A 20,135-nucleotide genomic window follows, 5' to 3' on the forward strand; every position below is an offset into this window, starting at 1 on the left:
CAGACTAGTGCAGCAAAGTACAGAAAGTCCCTGCAGTTCCAAAAAATTGTCAGTCTATCATCCAGGGATTCCTTTCTGCTAATGGAACAGGATTCAGAAATACATGGAGCTCAGATAGGGTTAGTAGAATCACTGGGCAAGAGCACACTGACGTACAAAGATGTGAATGCAGTTTTCCCACTTGAACACTTCTAATTAATGTACTACTACTACAACCCATTTGAAATTTAATTTAAAAAGAATTTTTGGCGTATAACTCCAATCAAAAATTTGAATTAAATACATATATACGAGATGCATAAACCAATGTGACTCTATAAGTGAAGAAATCATCAGTGGGAAAATGATGGGGAAGAGAGCTATGTCCAAGTAGCCCATTTTACACAATCCTTAAGAAATATTTTAACAGCTCTGAAATTGAGGTGTATCTTACATGGCATCAATCACATCAAACAACAGTAGTGCCCAGTTGTATGAAAATATTCCACAGACACCCTATAAAATCAAGCATCAAAGCATCTCAGAGTCAAAAAAAGCATGCTATTACACAAACTTACTTATTTAACCCATTTTTTAAATATTCACATACACACAATAAATCTACTAAAAATCTATTCAGTTGGAGAAAAGCTGTAGAGATTATCAGAGATGAACCAGCTCTACTTTGTTTTACTCTTTATAATGAAGTGGGCCTCCTTTGGGGAATTAAATTTGATAAGTATTTATTGTAGGCCTTTAGAAGATGGCAGAGTACTTCTTCATTCATCTCCCTCCCTTTCAAAGTATTAACAGGACACAAAAGAAGAAATAACCCTGTCAAAGTAAACAGAAAGCAAAGCAGGGAGAGGAGACAAAGGAAAACTGAAATACTGATGGATATAGCAATGAAGGACACAGTAGCCGGAATAAACACAAAAGGACACACAGGAGAGGTGGGAACATTTCTTATCAGCCAGAATAGCTGAGCAAAGCAAAAAAAGTAAAAAAACCCAAAAACCCAGGAGTCATGCTCCAGATATATACTACCTCCCCGAGAGGATGAAGGGATGCTAATATGAGGGGCAGGGCAGCATTCCAGAGTACAGTCCTGCTTGTGCAAGCATTGGGGGGAGTGGGTGGGGAGAGCAAAAACTACTTCTGCTCCCCTAAAACTGAAGAATGCCTGCTGCTGAGGCCCCATCCTCCACATACAACAAGCTGCCCCAGTCAGCCTTCCCATTCAGGGAAGGCACTTCTCAGGAAAATAGACCAACATACATATGGGCAAGGATAAAAACCTTGCTGCAGCTACCCAGAATTATCAAATCACACCTTCATTCTTATGTATGAAAGTACCACTGAGATGTATAATGGGGGCAGGGAGAGGCAGCGGTAATAGCTCAGTGGTAGAACACACGCATAGCATGGACAAGGTCCCAGGTTCAATTCCCAGTATCTCCAAGACAAACAAATAAATAAATAAAAACGTAATTACCTCCTTCCCCCACACACAAAAAAAAATTTTTAATAAATGAAAATTAAAATGTGCAATAAAAAAAAAGATGTATAATGAAAACCAAAAAGCACGAAGGAGATGTCAATGATACCTGAATTAAAAAAAAAAAAGGCATGAAGGAAAAGATTAAGTGTAGGAACGTGGGTAGAAAACCTGACCCAGAGAAAATAAATAAATTAGAAAGAAGAAGGGAACTTGAAAAACAAACTATGATTACATCTATAAAAGAACTGGATGCTGTAAAATGGAAACAGAAAATATAAGTAAGCACTCAGAAACTAAAATTATCAATGGCACAACAAATAGCAGGAAGTTGTAAACAAACAAACCTCTGTGTGTGTGTGTGTGTGTGTGTGTGTGTGTGTGTGTGTGTGTGTGTGTGTGTGTGTAAGGACACAGGAAGTAAAGACGGTGACAAAAGAACACCAAAGACACAGGACCACTCTATACATTTTACCTATGGCCAATGAATTTTGCCACTGAGATCATCTTACTAACTCAGGCTTATGGTCCCAAGATACTGACACCCACTTTCTCTTGTAAACATAAAGCGGGGGCCTGAGCAGGTCATCCTCTATTAAAGGCTGTTTGAATGAATCAATTTAACTACAACAGAGTTTTTACACAATCATAAATAACTCTCAGCGATGTATCTCTAGAAATTATGTAGTTTCCTTTTATGGTACAAAATAGACTATTGTCAAAACAACTTGAAGAAACAATCCTTCTGTAAATGAGTTTTTTACTATTTTCCTAAAGTTACTTGTACTTTAAAACACTGAACTTACCCATCCGATGGCTTCAAACATTTTCAAATCAAGTGGGTCACCAGAAAGCACTCCTTCAATTTTTGTAAGTGAATGACAAGTAGCCATACAGGCAACAAACTGAGACTTGACCAACATCTCACTGCAAACCTTTTCTTCTGGCAAAAGAAAACTAAACAGAAAATACACTGAGTCAGATTCATAAACCCCAAGACTGAAGACAACATTCTAACAGGCCTTTTCAGGTCTGTTATCTATAGACCCAAAGGCATAACTAAGAATAAGCGTATCTCTTTTGCCCCACCCAAAGCTCAGGAAAATAGTTAACATCTATATAATATCTACTATGCATTAGGCACTGTTCTAAGAACTTTAAATATATTTGACTCACCTCATCCTTTATACCACAGAAAGGTGTTTTATTATCCCCATTATATATAGATGAGGAAACTGAAGCAGAACAGTTAAATGACTTGTCAAGTCACAGCATATAAGTGGCAAAGTAAGGATTCAAAGACAGGAGGTTCAGTTTTAGGGTCTAAACTCAACCAATACACTACTCAGGATGGGATTTGGACTTGATTATTCACTACTGCCTAGTCCAGAAATCCCCAAGTTATGAAAGTAACATCAAAATTTGTCTGGCTCCACTGACAATGCTTTTGGCCAAGGAAAGTCAAAACTCCTAGGGGAGGAGCTCCCACAACACAGCCACAAAGGAGCCTCACAGAAAAATCCTGCTAAGGATGAGTCTATAAGTTGAAAACGAACCAGGAAACAATTCTCAAGACTCAACAGGCAGGCCCAACAAAGACAGAATTAGAATCCCATAAACTTGAGATAATAGAATGGCAGTCTGAAAGAATGCAAAGAAGGCATTTTAAAATTACAGACTTAGGAAAAGAATTAGACACCATGGCGGGAAGAGGCAGATTTGGAAAGAACCAAATGAAATTTCTTGTGCAGGATATGGTTAGGATTCCCAGATGGAGACAAAACAAACAATGGGGGAAAAGCCATAATGGAATAGAAAGAGGCTGTAAATGTTCTGGAATTTATGAAATGAATCCTTGGAATCAGGAAGTAAAATGGGTCCTACACAAACAGAAAGATGATGGTGAAATTGCAGAAATCAAGCATAAGGAAATACCTTTCAAACAGCAAAGGAGAAAAGAAATTACTAGAGAAGACTAAGACTTCTCAACAGCAATAACAAAAGGAGTCAGGAGAAATGGAATAACGCTTTCAAGGCACTGAGGGAACACAACTGTCAACCTAGGAATCTATATAGTTACACCATCGTTGAAGGGGGATAACAAAACAAAGAACTACTAATGAATGTAGTTACAGAAAATGACAATTTAAATCCAGAGGAATGGGATACAAGAAGCAATGGTTAGCAAAGATGTTTGTAAACCTAGGTAAATCTTAGCATGCAGACTGTAGAAAACCAAAATCATAATCACAAAATGTTATGTAGCAGGTACATATAAGAAGGGAGGGGAATAATCAAATTAAAAGCAGTCTACAATCCATGGGTTTCTGGGGTGTTTAGAAACCAATAAAGACATCCATGGACTTTGGCTCTAAATATGAATATGAATAACTTGAGGACTAGTAAAAGATTAGGATGCATAAATTGTGAGGAAAATGAGAGAAATATGAGAAAATGTATAGGGAACTGGAGTGAGGGATGGGAGAAATGATTTCAAATATACCTGAAATTACAATAAATGTGAACACAATGGTACAGAAAGATTGGAAAGCAGAGATGGAAAAAAGATACACTAGAGAAACCTTAGGCAAGAGCAAGCTGGTGTGTAACTATATAAGTATTAGACGACACAGAATTTAAGGCAAAAATGCATTATTAGGGATAAAGAAGGTCACAATGTGACATACAATTTACCAAGAAGATGACAACTCTAATATTACATGAACCAAACAACAGTCTCTTAAACTATAAACCAGAATCCCACAAACTTTTAGGAGGAAAAAACTGACAAAAACACAACTGTATTAGTAAAACTTCTAAGCATCAAAAGACAACAAAAACAAGGTAAAAAGATGAGACAGAAACTGGTGAACTATTTCTGCAATGGATAGTACTGAAAAAGATTACCACCCAGAAAATGCAAAGTACTTCTAACAAGGGACTAAAAAAAGACAAACAACACACACACCCAAAAATGGGGATATAAACTGACAATACAGAGAAGAATGTTAAATGACCCTCCTTCCAAAAACATGCAAATACACTCAAATTTGTAAGTAATGAAAAAACTGCAAACAAAACCACAGTGAGATATCATCTGGTATTTCTCCATCTTCTCACTGGGAAAACGAGAAATCTGACAGTACTGAGTTTGTCCAGGATGTGGAGCCCACTGAAGGAGACAGCGTGACTCTGCACCATCACTCAGAGAGCAGCTAGGCAACACCTACTAGAGCGGTAGCCACGCGTGTGCTGTGTGACCCAGCACTGATACTTTAAAGAAGCTAGTTTACTGAAACTCAACCACATGCCCACGGAAGTTGTGCCCCTAAGAATTTTAATTGCAGCACTGTTTGTGAAAGTGGAAGGGAAAAGGGAGAATAAATGAAATTGTCCCTTAGCTGAAGAACAATATTATAATTTAATCACTTAATAGCACACTAAACAACAGTTAAGATTAATAAACTCGATCTCTATATATGTTAAGAGGCAGAAAGGCAGCAAAAACATGTACAGTAAAGATTAGCTGCGTATATTTACTTATAGACCTTGTTTGTAGGAAGATATATATGAAGCAAAAATATAAAAACATGGAGAGATAATAACACAACCTCAGAATGATAGATAATAGAGATGGAGAAATAAATAGGTTAAGACTTTAGCGATATCTGTAAATGTTTGAAATCTTTTAAAAGAGATCTGAAGCAAATATGGCAAAATGTCAACTGTTTAATCTCAGCTGTCTGTTATGTTATTTTCTATATGTTTGAATGTTTCATATATAAAAATATTTATTAAAAAGTAACTAATAAGTGATCTAGTTTAGCTAATAATTACCGTGCATTTTCCACTCGTTGAATCCCCCAAAGATCTAAACCATCTTCAGTAAGAGTTCCAGTCTATTTAAAAAAAAAAAAAAAAAAAGCACACATTTACAAAGTGTAGCTAATGCCTCCAAAAACAAAAAAATCATGAAAAACTACATTATATCTACACAGTGGAGTACTAGATAGCTGTTAAAAGCGGGAGGAGGCCAAGGGATGAGTAAAATCTCTGTGTACTGACAGAATAACTTCCAGGACAAAAAGTGGGGAAAAGAGTGTAGAATGCTCCTTACGGTATGGTTCCTCTATGTGAGTGAGGCAGGGTTGGGGGAGGTATGTGTAGAACTGTATATTTATGTGCTTTTATCATTAAACAAACAGTGGAACGTACCAATCAACCTATCAATCAATAAAGGATGCCAACAAGGAGGGAGAGACTAGGGCACCGGGAGCCAAAAAGGAAGAGGAACCAGTTACATGAAATCAAGAGATGCAATCAGCCAAATTCAGGTTGCAAATAACCCGATTTCCTCAATAAGACAATTGGAAATAAGAGGCAAGACAAGCTACAGTCACAGATTAATTATAACCAATGCAATCCTTATTTCAACTCTGACTGAAAACACAGATTGTAAAAATTTGAAATATCTTTGAGAAAGGCAGGGAAATCTGAATATGAGCTGGATATTAGACAATACCAAGGAATTGTTACTTTTAAGTCTAGTAAGCAGTGACAGTGGTATTGTGGTAATTTCTTTTTTTTTGAACAGCTTATCTTCCTTCTAGAGATACTGAAGTATATGGATAAAATAACATCTGACACTGGCACCTTCAAAATGAGGGGACAGATGAAGTAAGATTAACAAACTGCTGGTAACTGTTTAAGATGGATAATGGGCAAATGAGACTTTATGATACTTGTATCTTTTTGTCCACTTCTGGGTTAGCTTAAAATTTTTAAATACATTTCCAAAAAAGAGAAGCCTAAGTGAAACTTTCTGAACAGATCAATATGCAACATAGCCATGGGATATGACCTTTTATTGTTTTTAGTAAAATACATCTTTTTTTCTTTAATACAGAAGATGCATAAAAATCTAATTCTTATATCAATTACCCACAAAGAGTCAGATGAAAGGTTTTTTGGTCAAGGTTTAATTCTTTAAACTTTGAGGAAAACTAATTCCAGGTGAGGAAAGGAGACCCCTTTGTAAGAGGCAAGGTACATGTCATACAGGTACAAAACTTGTCATTTTCACATAAAATCAAATAATCACCGTCCTTCACAATCTGAAACACATTCAGTAAAGTCACAGAGCGAACGTGAAACGTATATGCTTAATAGCAAGAACATTCCAGTCAAAACCTGTACGGAGCCCATTCTGTTAAAAACATGAAAGAGCAGCTAACTTTCACTACTACCACCACCGCAAGGCATAATGTTGGATACGGATGGTCCGTCAACTGTAGATTTGGGCAAATATATAATATACAAAGTATTAAACATTGAAAAAAATGAGAAGAAATATACAAAGATACATGTGCCAAATAAGTTGAAAAAGAGGAAAATTAAAGAAATATTCAAAAAAAATCTGTGCAAATTAGCTCATAAAGAATACAGAAACCATTAACCTGAATATTTAAAAGCTACAAAGTGACCTTTGAGAATGATAATTAAACTGAACCAACCTTGTCAAAGCAAACAAGATTCAGCTGTCCACAGATGTTTATCCTTTGGGGACTGATGCAGAAAATACCCACTTTTTTCAGTCTTCTCTGGGCATACACAATACCTGCGGTCATTGCAGCAGGAAGCGCAGGCGGCACGGTGATTGTAATGATATCGAGGGACTCAACAATTATCACCCCAACTTCCACCTAAAATTAACATAAAAATAAATGTCAGGACCCCAATATTAAATATTTACTAATCTAATGTGGGTGTTTCTTTAGTGAAAAATCTGTAGGCCATTTTCAATTTCATACATAATAAGTGTGTATGTATATACATCTATTAACCATTTGTAATTTTTTTCCCTTTAGAGATTCTGCAAAATAGGAAGCTCAATGAATTGTCAACAGACTCTGGAATGAGAGCTATTTTTAAAGAGAATCTTATTTTAATAGCCCTACATACTTCATACACTACACACTTCAAAGTTCAACAAACATTTGTCAGATATTGACTCTTACTACTACGCCAGCCTCTACAGGGGACAGAAAAGAGAAATTTGACAAGGTCCCTTAGAAATACCTCCAATTCAGTAACTACAAATAATTTTAATGCCATATACATCAGAGATTAAAAAAAGAAAAAAGAAAGCCTTCGGTATATGATCACCCCTCCCTTTTTTTAAGTCACAAGAGAGCAAGTAGACCATCTAAACCAGAGCCAACCAAACCTTTCTGCTATAATGATATTCTATATCTGCACTTTCTAATATAATAGCTACAGGTCTCATATGGCTTTTTTTTCCCAGTTAAATTAATTTAAATTAAATTAAAATTTTAGTTTTTCAATCTCACTAGCCACATTTCAAATCCTCAACAGCCACATGTGATAATTAAGGCTCCCACACACATACATACCTCATTTAAAATGCTATTGATAATCGTGTAGATAAACCCAATGCCAGCCACTGCCACAAGACATAGTAGAAATAAGTAGGCATCTCTGTAGAGCTTAAAATCAGTTGGTTTGGGATACAATATGGAGCGGACGAGCTGTCCTTTGGAAGTACTAAATCCTTTTAAAAAAAATTAAAGAAGAAAATGACTATACAGTATTTTTATAAGAAAATGAGGATTATCTCCCAAAACAAAATCTCTTTTTAAACATTCAATAGGCAACAAACATACTAAACCATGCAAGAATAGATTAAATGTTTTCTACCTGTTCTAACTACTATGGCTTTGACAAGTTCTCCAGTGTAGAAACGAGTTTGAATAACAGTTGTCCCACAAAACAAAGTGTGTCTTTTATGTGTTTCTGGATTATATAATTCATCTCCCATTCCTTTTATGTCCACTGAAGGATTTGGCAAATTAGTCTTTGTCACTGGAACACTTTCTCCTTTAAAAAAAAAATCATAAATTAAAGCATAGAAATCAGTATCAAACACACAAATATTGAGTTGTTAAATACCCTAAATGTTATCATACTATCGACAATAGTTGAGTCCTCCCATGTGAATGACATAGCCTAATCAATTAGCTTTTTGTCTATCAATTTCCTTACCCAGAAATATCAAATCTTGTCTTCTATGGTAATTCCTGAAGTGATCTGTGACTCAAAGGTAAACATTTGGAAATAATTGAAACACGCTTCAAATAAGAAGACGAGGTTGTTGCTGTCACCCCAGCACCTGTTCTGGTACCTCTAGAACTAACTCGGGAAGTATTCTGCAACCCCAAGCACACACAACATATGATGATCTCCTCCTCCTAACCACCCCCACCCTGCCACACACAGATACATACACACAGACACACACACACAGACACACACACACACACACACACACACACACAAGTAGGAAGAGAACAGGCAACTGAGCAAGGCAGGAGTACAGTATTCTCTCCAACAGTAACCAACAGCCAAATTCTTTTTAACATTAAAATGTAATGCTCTGTAGCATTCACACTTCTTGTGTCAAAGGCAGCAGGTGCGTGGGGATATTTATGTGTATGAGTGTGTTTTAAGACAGACTCTTAACAGTTCAAAAATGTATTATATAGGAATCACTTTCTTGCCAGATTGACTATGACAATAAAAAAATTAGTTATGTGATAAAAAGATACAAAGCTCTACCTCCAGATTGTGAACTGCCGAAGGGAAGTTATTTTAAAGTCTATTTTCCCACAATTTAAGAAAAACATCAACTCCCTATTCCCACTTTTGCACATCAAAGTGAGAATTAAATATGCTGAAATCTCTGCGGGCAAAGCATTTCTTTCATCTTCCCTTACTATAAATCATTTCCTCATTTTCAAAAGAATGGACAAAAGCAGGACAAGAGACGCAGTGAACACCAGCACTGTGCTTTAGTATCACAGTTGAGTATAATGCAGAATTTGGTTCACTCAGAATAAAAAAAAAATCTCCAGTATCTATCACATTCATGACATTCATGAGTAAAGGACACGAACAGCGCAGTTAATTTTGACATAGCTTAGTCAGTAACTACTTAACCCTAATATCGTTATAAATAACTCATCTCGTTTTTACTCATTTAATTTAGCTTACCTGTTAACATGCTTTCATTTACAATGCAAGTACCATTAATAAGTACTGCATCACAAGGCATGACTGTCCCATTTAATGGAATGACCATGAGATCTCCCGGCACAAGGTCTGTAGAAAAGATCTCTTCTATTTCTGGAATTAAAGAAAGAAGAAGAAAGAAAAGTCTGAAAAGAATATCCTTTAATTTGGAATAAAAATACAGCAAACAAAGATCTGTCCAAAGGTCACCTGATTGCAATAAGATGTTAAAAATAGGATGGAGTTCAATAGGAAAATCTCAATAGATGAAAAATTTTGACAAATAAGAGTATTATTCCTTTAGCTAACAAAGCATGGTGTTTAAGTGTGTCAGCTAGTTTGTCCCCAGGGAGGATGCCAATTGCACACTGGTGATGCCAAGTCCCCTCTAACCTAACAGGTGGGAAGCTTCAGCACTCATTACAGTGGTGGTTGTCAGCCTCAGCTATCAGCTCTGTGAGTAAACGAACAATGAGTCCACACAGGGGATGCCCTGCAATAGGTAAATAAACTCAGATTTCTATAATGCCATGGAAACAGATAACAGCATTGGAACTCTTTTTTTACCAGCATTCTTTTTCTTGTTGCTACCCATAATGTCTCACTGTCTTCTCAATATTCCTAAAATAGTCCCAAAATACTTTAGATATTATTTAAAACAAATTTATAAAATAAACTGAACTTTAATTTCTTACCTAGTTCATCATTTCCTTAGAAATTTATGTATTATATCCAAGTTAGTTAAATACTTTTTTAAAAGAGCTTCCCAAATAAAAGGTGACCTTATACTTGGGCATTTTCTCTCTCATTCTACCCCCACCCCATATTTTATTAAACTATGGTTAGAAGAGACTGACACTAGTTTGTAAGCAAAGATGGGTGAGGAGAAAACTACCATTTGTGATGTTAGCCTGTAGGACACTCTTTTCTTAAAAAAAAAAAAAAGGTAGAGGTGGTTTACTAAGCTATGAGCAAACAACTTAAAGAATTCTAATGCTATTTAACACATAGTAAGTATAATAATCTTCATTTCTTAATGAGATCCCTTATTTTAAAAACTTGACTCTTACTGCCTTAACGCCTCTTGAAATTCTGACCCTCCGAGGTGTACCAAGAAACTAAGTATCAGTGAAGGGCTGGACTATGCAAAGGGGCAAGGAAGACACACTGCCCAGTACACCTGTCCTAGCATCCCCAGGACCTTTGGCAGTGGCAGAGTTGGGAGGGGAGGAGCACCACTAAGGCTGCAGCTAGGGGAGGCAGATGTTCCCAGCTAAAGTAGCAAGTGACCAAGTAGCACAAGGAAGGAAGCAACCTGCTAAGGCCAAACTGGGTTTACACTTGGATGTAGTACACTAAGCCAAAAGAATGCAGAATGACTTGGTTTTCTTGATAAAGTGGCTACTGTCTCCAAGGCCCATGACACTGTGCTGCTTCCCCTTTATCTCCTTTTACCTCTTCACTGCCTCACCAGACAAACTAACATGTCCAAAACATTATCCTTCCCTACACTCCAGCTTCTCCTCCAGTGTTCCCTATCTAATTGACACCAACACCCATCCCCCGAGCCTGACTCCACTCTTACCACCTTGCAGCCAATGAATCATCAAATCTTTTACAATGCCCACATTTAAGTATCTTTCAAACCCATCTCACTACTCTCCATCTCTACAACCCTCACCTTGATCCATTTCATGCCTTCAACGTTACTCTCTTCTAAACCAGTTTGAACATGGCAGCCAGAATGATTTTTTTCAAATAGGCAAGTATGATCCTATCACTCTCCTGCTAAAACCCCTCAATGGCTTTCCACTGCACCTGGAGTAGTCCAAATTCCTGAACAGGCCTTAGAAGGCTGTCCACCATCTAGTTGCTGCATCTGCGACCCTGAATTTCTTTCAGTTATTACAATGACCAAACTCTCTAATTTCTAGGCCTCTGAGCACTTAAAACCCTCTTCTCTCCCTCTCTCACCCTGACCTTACCACCTTCTCACCTACCTTTCACCTGGCTAACTCAACCACTTAAAAATACTTTCTCAAAGAAGCCATCCCTGACACCTGCAGTAAATCAGCTCTCTCTAAGTTCCCTGACCTCTCCCTATCATAGCTTTTATCACACTTCATTGTGTCTGTTCACCATCTGTCTTTCCAACTAGACTGCAGTTCAGTGCCAGCAAGGGCTATGTCCATCTTAGTTAACCACTGCATCTCAAAAGCCTAATGTAGTACCTATCACATTATATAAATATACAATTTGACAGAAATGAATGAATTTGATATAGAGATATGATTTCAAACCTAAACACATTTTTATTTCTTATGGAAATGAGTGAATATGTATAATACACTGGGCTTGCTTACACATTAGTGTTTAGTAGACATCTTTTTTGGTTTATTTTTCCAACAGCAACCTGAAGTACTTACCTTCACTTCTGCAAACTGAAACTCTCACAGTACTGTGAGCTGCCACCATGTCATGCAACATAATATATTGCTGAATCAGGAAAGAAAAAATTTTAACTAGTTAACATAAACCCACTCTTCAAGATATTTCAAAGCAAGGGTAATATAAAATAAGGAAAGCTAATATAATAAATGAATATTACTCTGCCTTTAAAAATGTCAAGACCAAAAAATTCAAAGATTATTCAATGTTTTAGCTCAAGATAAAATAAGAAGCACTTTAATGAGACAAGCCCTGAAAACAGCAGAATCAGCCCTCCAGTATTGCAGTCTAAGAGAAGCAATTATAGATCCCTTCAGCCTTGAAGCCGTCAAGTGACACTCTGACTTTAAAAAGCATCTGCCTTTCCCCACTTCAAAAAAGGAGGGAAAGGGAGTACATTCTCACATAACTAGAAGAATAACTGTATTGCGTACTTACTTTATACCAAGGAGCATTCTATACATCGTACATGTTATTAAAAAATACAAATATAGTTGTGAAACCCATAATAAATGAGACTTACCTTTCTAATGGTATACAGCGAGCTTATAATTGATACCAAAGACATAATCACAATGGCTACAGCGTAGTAATAGTATTCATCAGTGCACCAGAGTATAACACTGAACAGCTGGAAGATGTAAAATGGGTTGAGAACCTAAAAAACAAGATTTTTTAGTCAAATTGAAAGAAATCTGTATTACCATACAGATTTAAGAAATAACCAACAAGATACCACAGGATAAGCTCTACAGTGTGCTAGGGCAACATATAACTACTCAAAAAGTAGGAAAAGACATTACCTTTAAAAAAAAAATTAAAAAACATAAGCTTAATTTGAATTACTTGCATCCATTTAGATTCATACCAAACCCAAATACACATTCAGCTAGAAACAGCTAAAGAGTGTAAATTTAGTTGTTCTTCATTCTGCTTTAGCAATAAAATACACTTATTTCCAATAGTTAATGTGCTGCTAAACAATACAAAACTTTTAACCAAATGGAACAGATGTTTACTTATTATGAACTGGAACAATAATTTACTTGTAAGTCAAAGGTTCACTAGAGTCCAAAGAGAAGACAAACATGAGATAAGTTATACTGTTTTGCTTTCTCTAAGGAAATAATTAAGGGTTAAAACCTGAATGAAAAAAAAAAGAAGTCCTGAAAATGGACTTTGTTTACTCAAATTTTATGGTATTTTATCAATTTATTAATAACCCCCCAAAGTTTTAAAACTGATGCTTCTGTACTTTTCAAAAAGCACTTTTACATATATAGTCCCATTTTACTTAAAAATCAAATGAGATCACTAGAAAGGACTGACTCCAGTTTTTCCAAGAAAGGAGCAGCAGGGAGAAAGGTCTTCAAATGATCAAAGCTAGTTACTGATGGAGTCACATTACAAACCAGTCTTTCTAGTTCCTAATCATTACACTTTGCTATGCTCTAAAGCAGCATTATATGGCCACTCTCAGAAACTGATGGAAAACAATCAGTAACTTCTACTAAAAGTATTCACCCAACACAGCTAATTATTAATCTTTAGCCCAAAATCAGAGGGAAGGCTGGAGAGCCTTCACAATCCTTTATTCACACCCCTTCCACGGCCTTACAACTGAACAGTCACTACAGTAAAACTACCGACATGCATTCCTCTCGGGCTAAAAGACAAGTTCCTCAACGTCCTTATCACGTAACGTTTTTTGTTCCAAACCTCTGGCATGATGCCTAGTTCCCAACAGTGTGCCGCATGAAAAAAACATGATAAATTGTTTTTTTAAATTAGTAGGGGAAAAGAAAAGACAGGTGTATACATCTGTAAAATAGGGCGAGTTTTAGGTGTACAACTTCCTGAGTAAAAAAAAAAAAATCTACAGACAAGAAAAGCAAAAAAATTAAAACAATAACCACGCCCTGAATTATTGATCTACCAGAGAAATATCTTTCTGACCTTCCAAGTGAAAAAATAAGCAAAGAGAAGTTAGGAAGCAAAAAACCAAGAATACCTTCTTATTACTTAAATGCTGGCCCTTTTCAATTGACAAACCTACTGATCACAAATGTTGAGACAAGTACAATCGTCTTACCTCCTTAATTAGAAGCTTAAAAGCTGAAGGCACTTTCACAGCAATTTCATTTACTCCATAAAGCAATTTTCTATAACAGGAAAATATAGTAAGAATATTACATTATATTGTATCGTAAAAGCACAATTTAGGGAGGGCATTGCATTAGATGAAGCTCAAACCGACTGCTCCTTAAATTTGGAACTTAAACATTCACGTTTCTAAACAGTTGTCTTCTACAATTTAAATTCTCTAGCTAAAGTATTTAAATCAACATAGTCAATACTGGATAACTAACTATACGGTTTCCATTTTATCTTTTTGTGTGACAAGTACCTTTCCCACTAGTCCATAATAACCATGTCAGCAAAAGACTTTCTTTACTATCCATGAATACAATATATCTCAACAATTTTGAACTGCAATTTATTTTTGCAAGAGAATACATTAAGTAAATTTGAGGCATCCTACACTATTTTTCTAATAAAAATACTGTACTAAAAATGTAACATTACACATTTGGCTTTTTTAAAAACTGCTTTTAAAAAGTTGCTTAAATCCTTCTGTTTAAATTCCTTATGTTACAATAGTGCTTTCTATATGACAAAATAATTCTTGCCTTTCATGAATTAGAAGCCTGAATGAATTCATATTTCAACCCTTTGAAAGAACATGCTATAGGAGTACAAGAAAATTCCTAATTTAATTTGAAAATGGTATTTATCTTTACAATATGTAATACACTAGCATACTTTTATATTTCAGCAAATAACAACACTATAAAAAAGGCTGTGTCTCCCAACTTACAAATTTTCATTGTGGTAAATTTGAGCTCGTGCTTACAATTCCCAATATTTCAGTTAATCTAAGATGCTATCAATTGTTAAGACATACCATGATTTTATGTACTATCGAGAAAGATTAAAAACACTGTCAAGTAAAGGATGACACTCCACCCACTGTATGGCACAGTCTCCTTTTAAAGACGTTAAAATGTAGGAAAGTGTGTACCTTAGAACTGATGAAATACAGTACATTTTCAGGGATATCCACTTCAATATCAGCTTCAACATTTTTACAATTCTTAAACTGAGAGATGGTCTTACCCAAATAAAATATCAACAAGTTGTTAACGACTATGTTATAATATTTAAACACCTGTTAATATTACAACTATATGGTAAAAGGGTAGGCTGTATATACTACTTTATTTAGGAATTTTGATAATACATCTAACTTGAGTCGGATAAAAATTACCTGTAGGCATGCATCCCCTTTGTCAGTCCTGCACTATGCTTTTCATAAATTGACGTACAAGAAACACCTCCATCCAGTCCCCTAAATAAATCCAAAGTTTTTACTTTAAACAAAGTTTAAAATATCCAAATTTCTTAATGCCTCACTTTTCTATATTTCTGATTTTAAAGTGTGACTTCCTTACAAACAGAAACCCCTAACAAAAATTGAGATAATGGATAAGAATTTTTAAATCTCAAATTCCTAAGATAAACAGCAATGAAAGGTCTTAGTCTCAAATGTGGCAACGCCTAAGTTAACCAATGTATCTATCATATGATAAGATGGCTCGCAATACTCAAGTTTATATAATAGTATTATTATCCTTTAAGTCTGTGCCAACGCTGTAAAAGCTAATAATATTAAAGGTAAAGTTATGGGTAACTTGAGAACTCCAAACTATTGATGAAAAAATTTTTACTTTTTATCCACCTAAAAAAATGTTAAGCTTTACACTAAGAAATCCTCCTCATTTATTTTTCTTTCCACAAAAGCATCAATTTAAATCCTTCCCTCCTCTAACACATACTCAGGATAGAAGTGCAGAATCTGTGTGAGTCACAGGCAATGTCAGAAATCTGGAACAATTCAAACAGGGGTTCAACTCACATATCTACTTTTCCCCCAAATGTTTGAATTATGCTTATTCTAACTGAGATATTATTCATAAAACTCTGAAAAGAATCATTTAACTCCAATCCTTTTCTACTTCTTTCAGAGAGAAACATTAAGTTCCATAATTAACCACTAACACTGGGATAAGTTTAAACTCTACAAGTTGGTATGGTTGGCAAAGACTACACAGCAAATTATGTTTGACTTTTTTTCCCCCTACTGACGTTACTTCTCCAAAGGCAGCAGGGATCAGCTCCAAGTCAAATTTTTTAAAAAACAAAAATGACAGCTCATTGGCAGTGTTTGTTAAATGTTCATAAGGCAATTCTTTTTTTATCACTAATATTAAGAATTCCTTTGGCACTCTCAAGCAATGATACTTCACAAGTGTTTATAATCATCACTTTAACAACAGCAATAAAAATAGAATCCTAGTTAACTTAGTACTTATATAACTGGAAGCCTCCAAAAAAAATAAATTTTAAGGGATTATTCCAATTTGTCTTAACCAAGGCTTAACGCATTTGACAATGTCCTGTCCTTATTCATATATTAAAGTTAAGTTTATGTTTGTCTATCACTCCATCCCTCAAGTACAAGTGGGTGGAACTGTCAGCAAATTGAAAGGTGGTAATTCAAACACTGACAGGCTAAAGGTATACTCAAAATTCACTCTGAGATGAATCCTCAAAAAGAAAAGAACTCAAACTCAAGCTGGATTTGGGGAGCATACTGCGTCTAACTTTTATGTCAATTTTGTCAAGGTACAAGTTACAGACAGGACTTATTCTAAAGTGGTTAATGAGTATTCAAACAATACCAGAGAGTTATTAATGAATAAGTGAATACAAGTTATGTAATAAAAACCTCTTCAATTTTATGTGACACTAAAATGAACTCTTTTCTATCTAGAATATTTTCAAGATACTCATAATATAATCCAAACAAAAGAAAAGTACTTACCTTAAGAAATCAAAGTTGTGAAGGGTGTCATTCCAGAAGTATTTTACACTGTGGTGGGTGAAATAACGAATCTGTAGAACATACATACATGTTACATCAAAGCACATTATCATCACTTGCTAACAATTAAGTTTACTAAGACAAATTTAGCATATGGGATAACAATTATTTAAAATGTAAGCAAATATACATGACATGTAATCTGCTTCTCACAGTAAATAACTAAGCTGTGTTATATACAACGACAAATAGGCATTTTATATGCACAGAATTTTATCTCAAACAAAAATAACTGTAAGTACAAAATTACAGACTATCCGTAATAGCATAAAATGTAATAATTCTTGTTTTTAAATAAACTTCGAGACTAAGGTCACAATACCTGTTGTGACTGAGTCTGTGAATATTTACTCATCTCAACTTTATTCTCTTCAGCCAGATTTTCAGGTAAGTGAACCGCACGGCCACTTGAAATCTTATTAGCCAAACACTGTGGACTTGAAAATGGGTGAGTTTCCACAGAAAGAAAGCGAATTTTTGCACAAAACCATGTTCTGAATTCATCCTTAAAAGAGAAAATGGTAAAGAGTCAATTATGCATATTATATAACTATATATATTTATTTCCATTCTTTACATGGTATTTACTTGTCTTTAATTGAGAAAATATCACTTCCAATTTACTAAATGTTAAACCATTCCACGAAGATGCATAAATTCAAACATCAAATGCTTTTTATATGTTACACTTCACCGACAGAGTATCTAAGAAGACTGTGAGTAACTTCGTAATTTACCCATCTACATACTAAGACTAGATATTAGAGCCTCTTATAAAATGCTTCCAATCAGGATTTCTTCTAAGAACCTGGGGTGTGGGAGCACTACACAGTAGAAGAGATCTGGGATACAGTCCTGTCAGGTGACCTGGACAGAATAGCCGTCCATCTAACCTCTCAGTGCAACAAGAGCTAGAGAAGAGGGTAGATTTGATCGTCTTTAAGATTCCCTTAAACTCTACCCACTGGGATAATATTCACTTCAAGTGCAGATGCTTTAAAAATACCAGGATTAGTATTCCTCGTTATATCCTAGCAGTGATATTCTCCTCACATTTTATTTTGAACAAAATACACACAACAACATTATCTTACTCCTCAAATCATTAGCTACAGGTAAACACGTGGACTTACAGTAGTCCTCAGCAGCACCACTTCACAGTCTTTAACTGCAGCTCTAACACAGGTCGCCTTCACCCGCCATTCGGGCATCCAGTAGAGGAGCAGGAGAAGAAAGCCCCCAGTACACACCACTCCAACAGAGACGACGGCAAGCTTCCAGCGACACAAATTATAGCCATAGATCTCCTTCAGGACAAGGCCATCACATGATTAAATTTCAAATGATAGGAGTTAAATTCCAAAGTGACAATCCTATCTTCCCACACACACACCACAAAAAAAGAGGTGAGTTTTTATTAAGCTGATTTTAAATTTTTTAATAAATCAAAATTAGAAGGTTTGCATTTGAGATTATAGTTAAGTATTTGCTAACGTAACTTCTTAAATTATCAAATGGAACAACATACTTCTTTCCTGTAAGTTTTAAGCATTCACAAGTGAAACAGGAAATGTACTAGAACCAGAGATGTTACGTAATCCCAGCTCAAAAAACACAAGTCAGAATGAAGATTGATTTAGTCGTTGTTTCACTATATCTATTTTAGCAGTTTTTTAATGTAGTTTTCTACCTCCCTAGAAAAACAAACTCTTCACATTTTACAAGTAAATTATAAAAGCTGGTTACCATTTCATCTTCATGACCCTGATTGATAGTCCTCCTTTCTTCTTTGTCCATATCTACAGTGGTTGGAAAGGTCTTGTGCTTCAGAACAACTGAAGATAACTGAGGGAAGAAAGGAACAAATATTAGGACATTATTTTGTGTCTTAGTAAACTATACATATAACTTCATGCTATCAGAAATCTTGTTTTGATACAAGTTTAACTGGTATCTTAAGCAGTTACTGAAGTGTTTGCTGAGTCCCATGACGTTTTCAATGCCGTGCCAGTTCCTGAACCTGCATGACTTCCAACCACAAAACTTGGCATATTTCATTAATTAATTTATACTGGCACTAGCTTTGCTATAAAGCAATTTAAATTCTAAGAGAAACTACCATAGCCAGAATCTTCCTTTTTCACTCCCCCAGACTCATCCACTGAGCACTTCACACATGAATGATAATCCCTGGCCAACTGTCAATCCCTACAGCAGGGGTACCCCTACTGGAAACCACTCAATTGACTGTCCCATTCCGATCCAAGTCCACTAAGCAATCTTACTGTTTTGGACTAACTATGATGTTTGTCTAGGAGAAAACTTACTGACAAAAATTTTCTCCTATACTAAAAAAGAGAGTAAATTCAAATATTAGACACTCAGCTACCCATTCAAGTTGAAAAATGTAAAACAATGCCAGTTTTTCTTTTTTCTTTTTTTTTGGCTTTTGGAAAATACATGTTTTTGGGGAAAATGTTAATTAACATGTAATGGTCGATTACTGTTCTATCAAATTAATACTCTTAAATATCTGTAACTAATGTGGCAATAATAGATATAACCCACATAAACAAAAGCTCCTTAGAGTTCACAATAATTTTCAAAAATGTAAAAGGGTCTGAGCCCTGAGCCCAAGAGTTTGAGAGCCACTGCTTTAGACGAGGCTGACCACTGCAGAACACAGTGGGAATAACCTTCCTAATTCCAGTTGTTATACCACTACTCATCTGTCCAGTGTATATCACAGGCCTGACACATGGTAAGCACTCAAAAAATACTTGCTGAATGAATGACTGAATAAAGAATTTGTGCTAAGACAGCAATAGCTATGTAACATTTACATGATATGAATTAATAGCAAGTAAAAACCAACTGCAGGCTTTCAAACTAATCCCCCATAAGACTACTGAAATCTCTTGGCTATGTCATCAACAAAATGACCAATAAAAAATACTGATGCCTCCTGCCTGGGCACCCAAAGTTTCTCTACTTTCTGGTAGCGCAGGAGGTGGGGTCAGGGCTAGGTAGGGTCAGGGCTTTCTACAAAAATAAAATGCCAGAGTTTGATTACAAACATAAACACACACACACACACACACACACACACACACACAC

At 35.6% G+C, this 20,135-nt stretch overlaps 1 protein-coding gene across 5 annotated transcripts in view; it reads right to left on the minus strand.

The window, feature by feature from the left end:
• The window catches only part of ATP13A3 (ATPase 13A3), a 73,734-nt gene that overhangs the window by 34,371 nt on the left and 19,228 nt on the right, over positions 1-20,135 (minus strand). For all 5 annotated transcript variants that reach the window (XM_064493900.1, XM_031453554.2, XM_031453534.2 and 2 more), the window contains 14 exons: positions 18,765-18,863; positions 18,152-18,325; positions 17,341-17,523; positions 16,959-17,029; positions 15,342-15,422; positions 14,106-14,175; positions 12,537-12,671; positions 11,992-12,061; positions 9,548-9,679; positions 8,195-8,374; positions 7,891-8,048; positions 6,991-7,179; positions 5,315-5,376; positions 2,284-2,434 (listed from right to left, as the gene is read on the minus strand). In XM_064493900.1, coding sequence (XP_064349970.1) covers positions 2,284-2,434; positions 5,315-5,376; positions 6,991-7,179; positions 7,891-8,048; positions 8,195-8,374; positions 9,548-9,679; positions 11,992-12,061; positions 12,537-12,671; positions 14,106-14,175; positions 15,342-15,422; positions 16,959-17,029; positions 17,341-17,523; positions 18,152-18,325; positions 18,765-18,815 — 1,707 coding nt within the window. In that variant the 5' untranslated portion in view covers positions 18,816-18,863. The remainder of the gene's footprint in view (positions 1-2,283; positions 2,435-5,314; positions 5,377-6,990; positions 7,180-7,890; positions 8,049-8,194; positions 8,375-9,547; positions 9,680-11,991; positions 12,062-12,536; positions 12,672-14,105; positions 14,176-15,341; positions 15,423-16,958; positions 17,030-17,340; positions 17,524-18,151; positions 18,326-18,764; positions 18,864-20,135) is intronic.

Source organism: Camelus dromedarius, chromosome 2 (genome assembly GCF_036321535.1).
Source record: "Camelus dromedarius isolate mCamDro1 chromosome 2, mCamDro1.pat, whole genome shotgun sequence".
Classification (NCBI taxonomy): Eukaryota; Metazoa; Chordata; class Mammalia; order Artiodactyla; family Camelidae; genus Camelus; species Camelus dromedarius.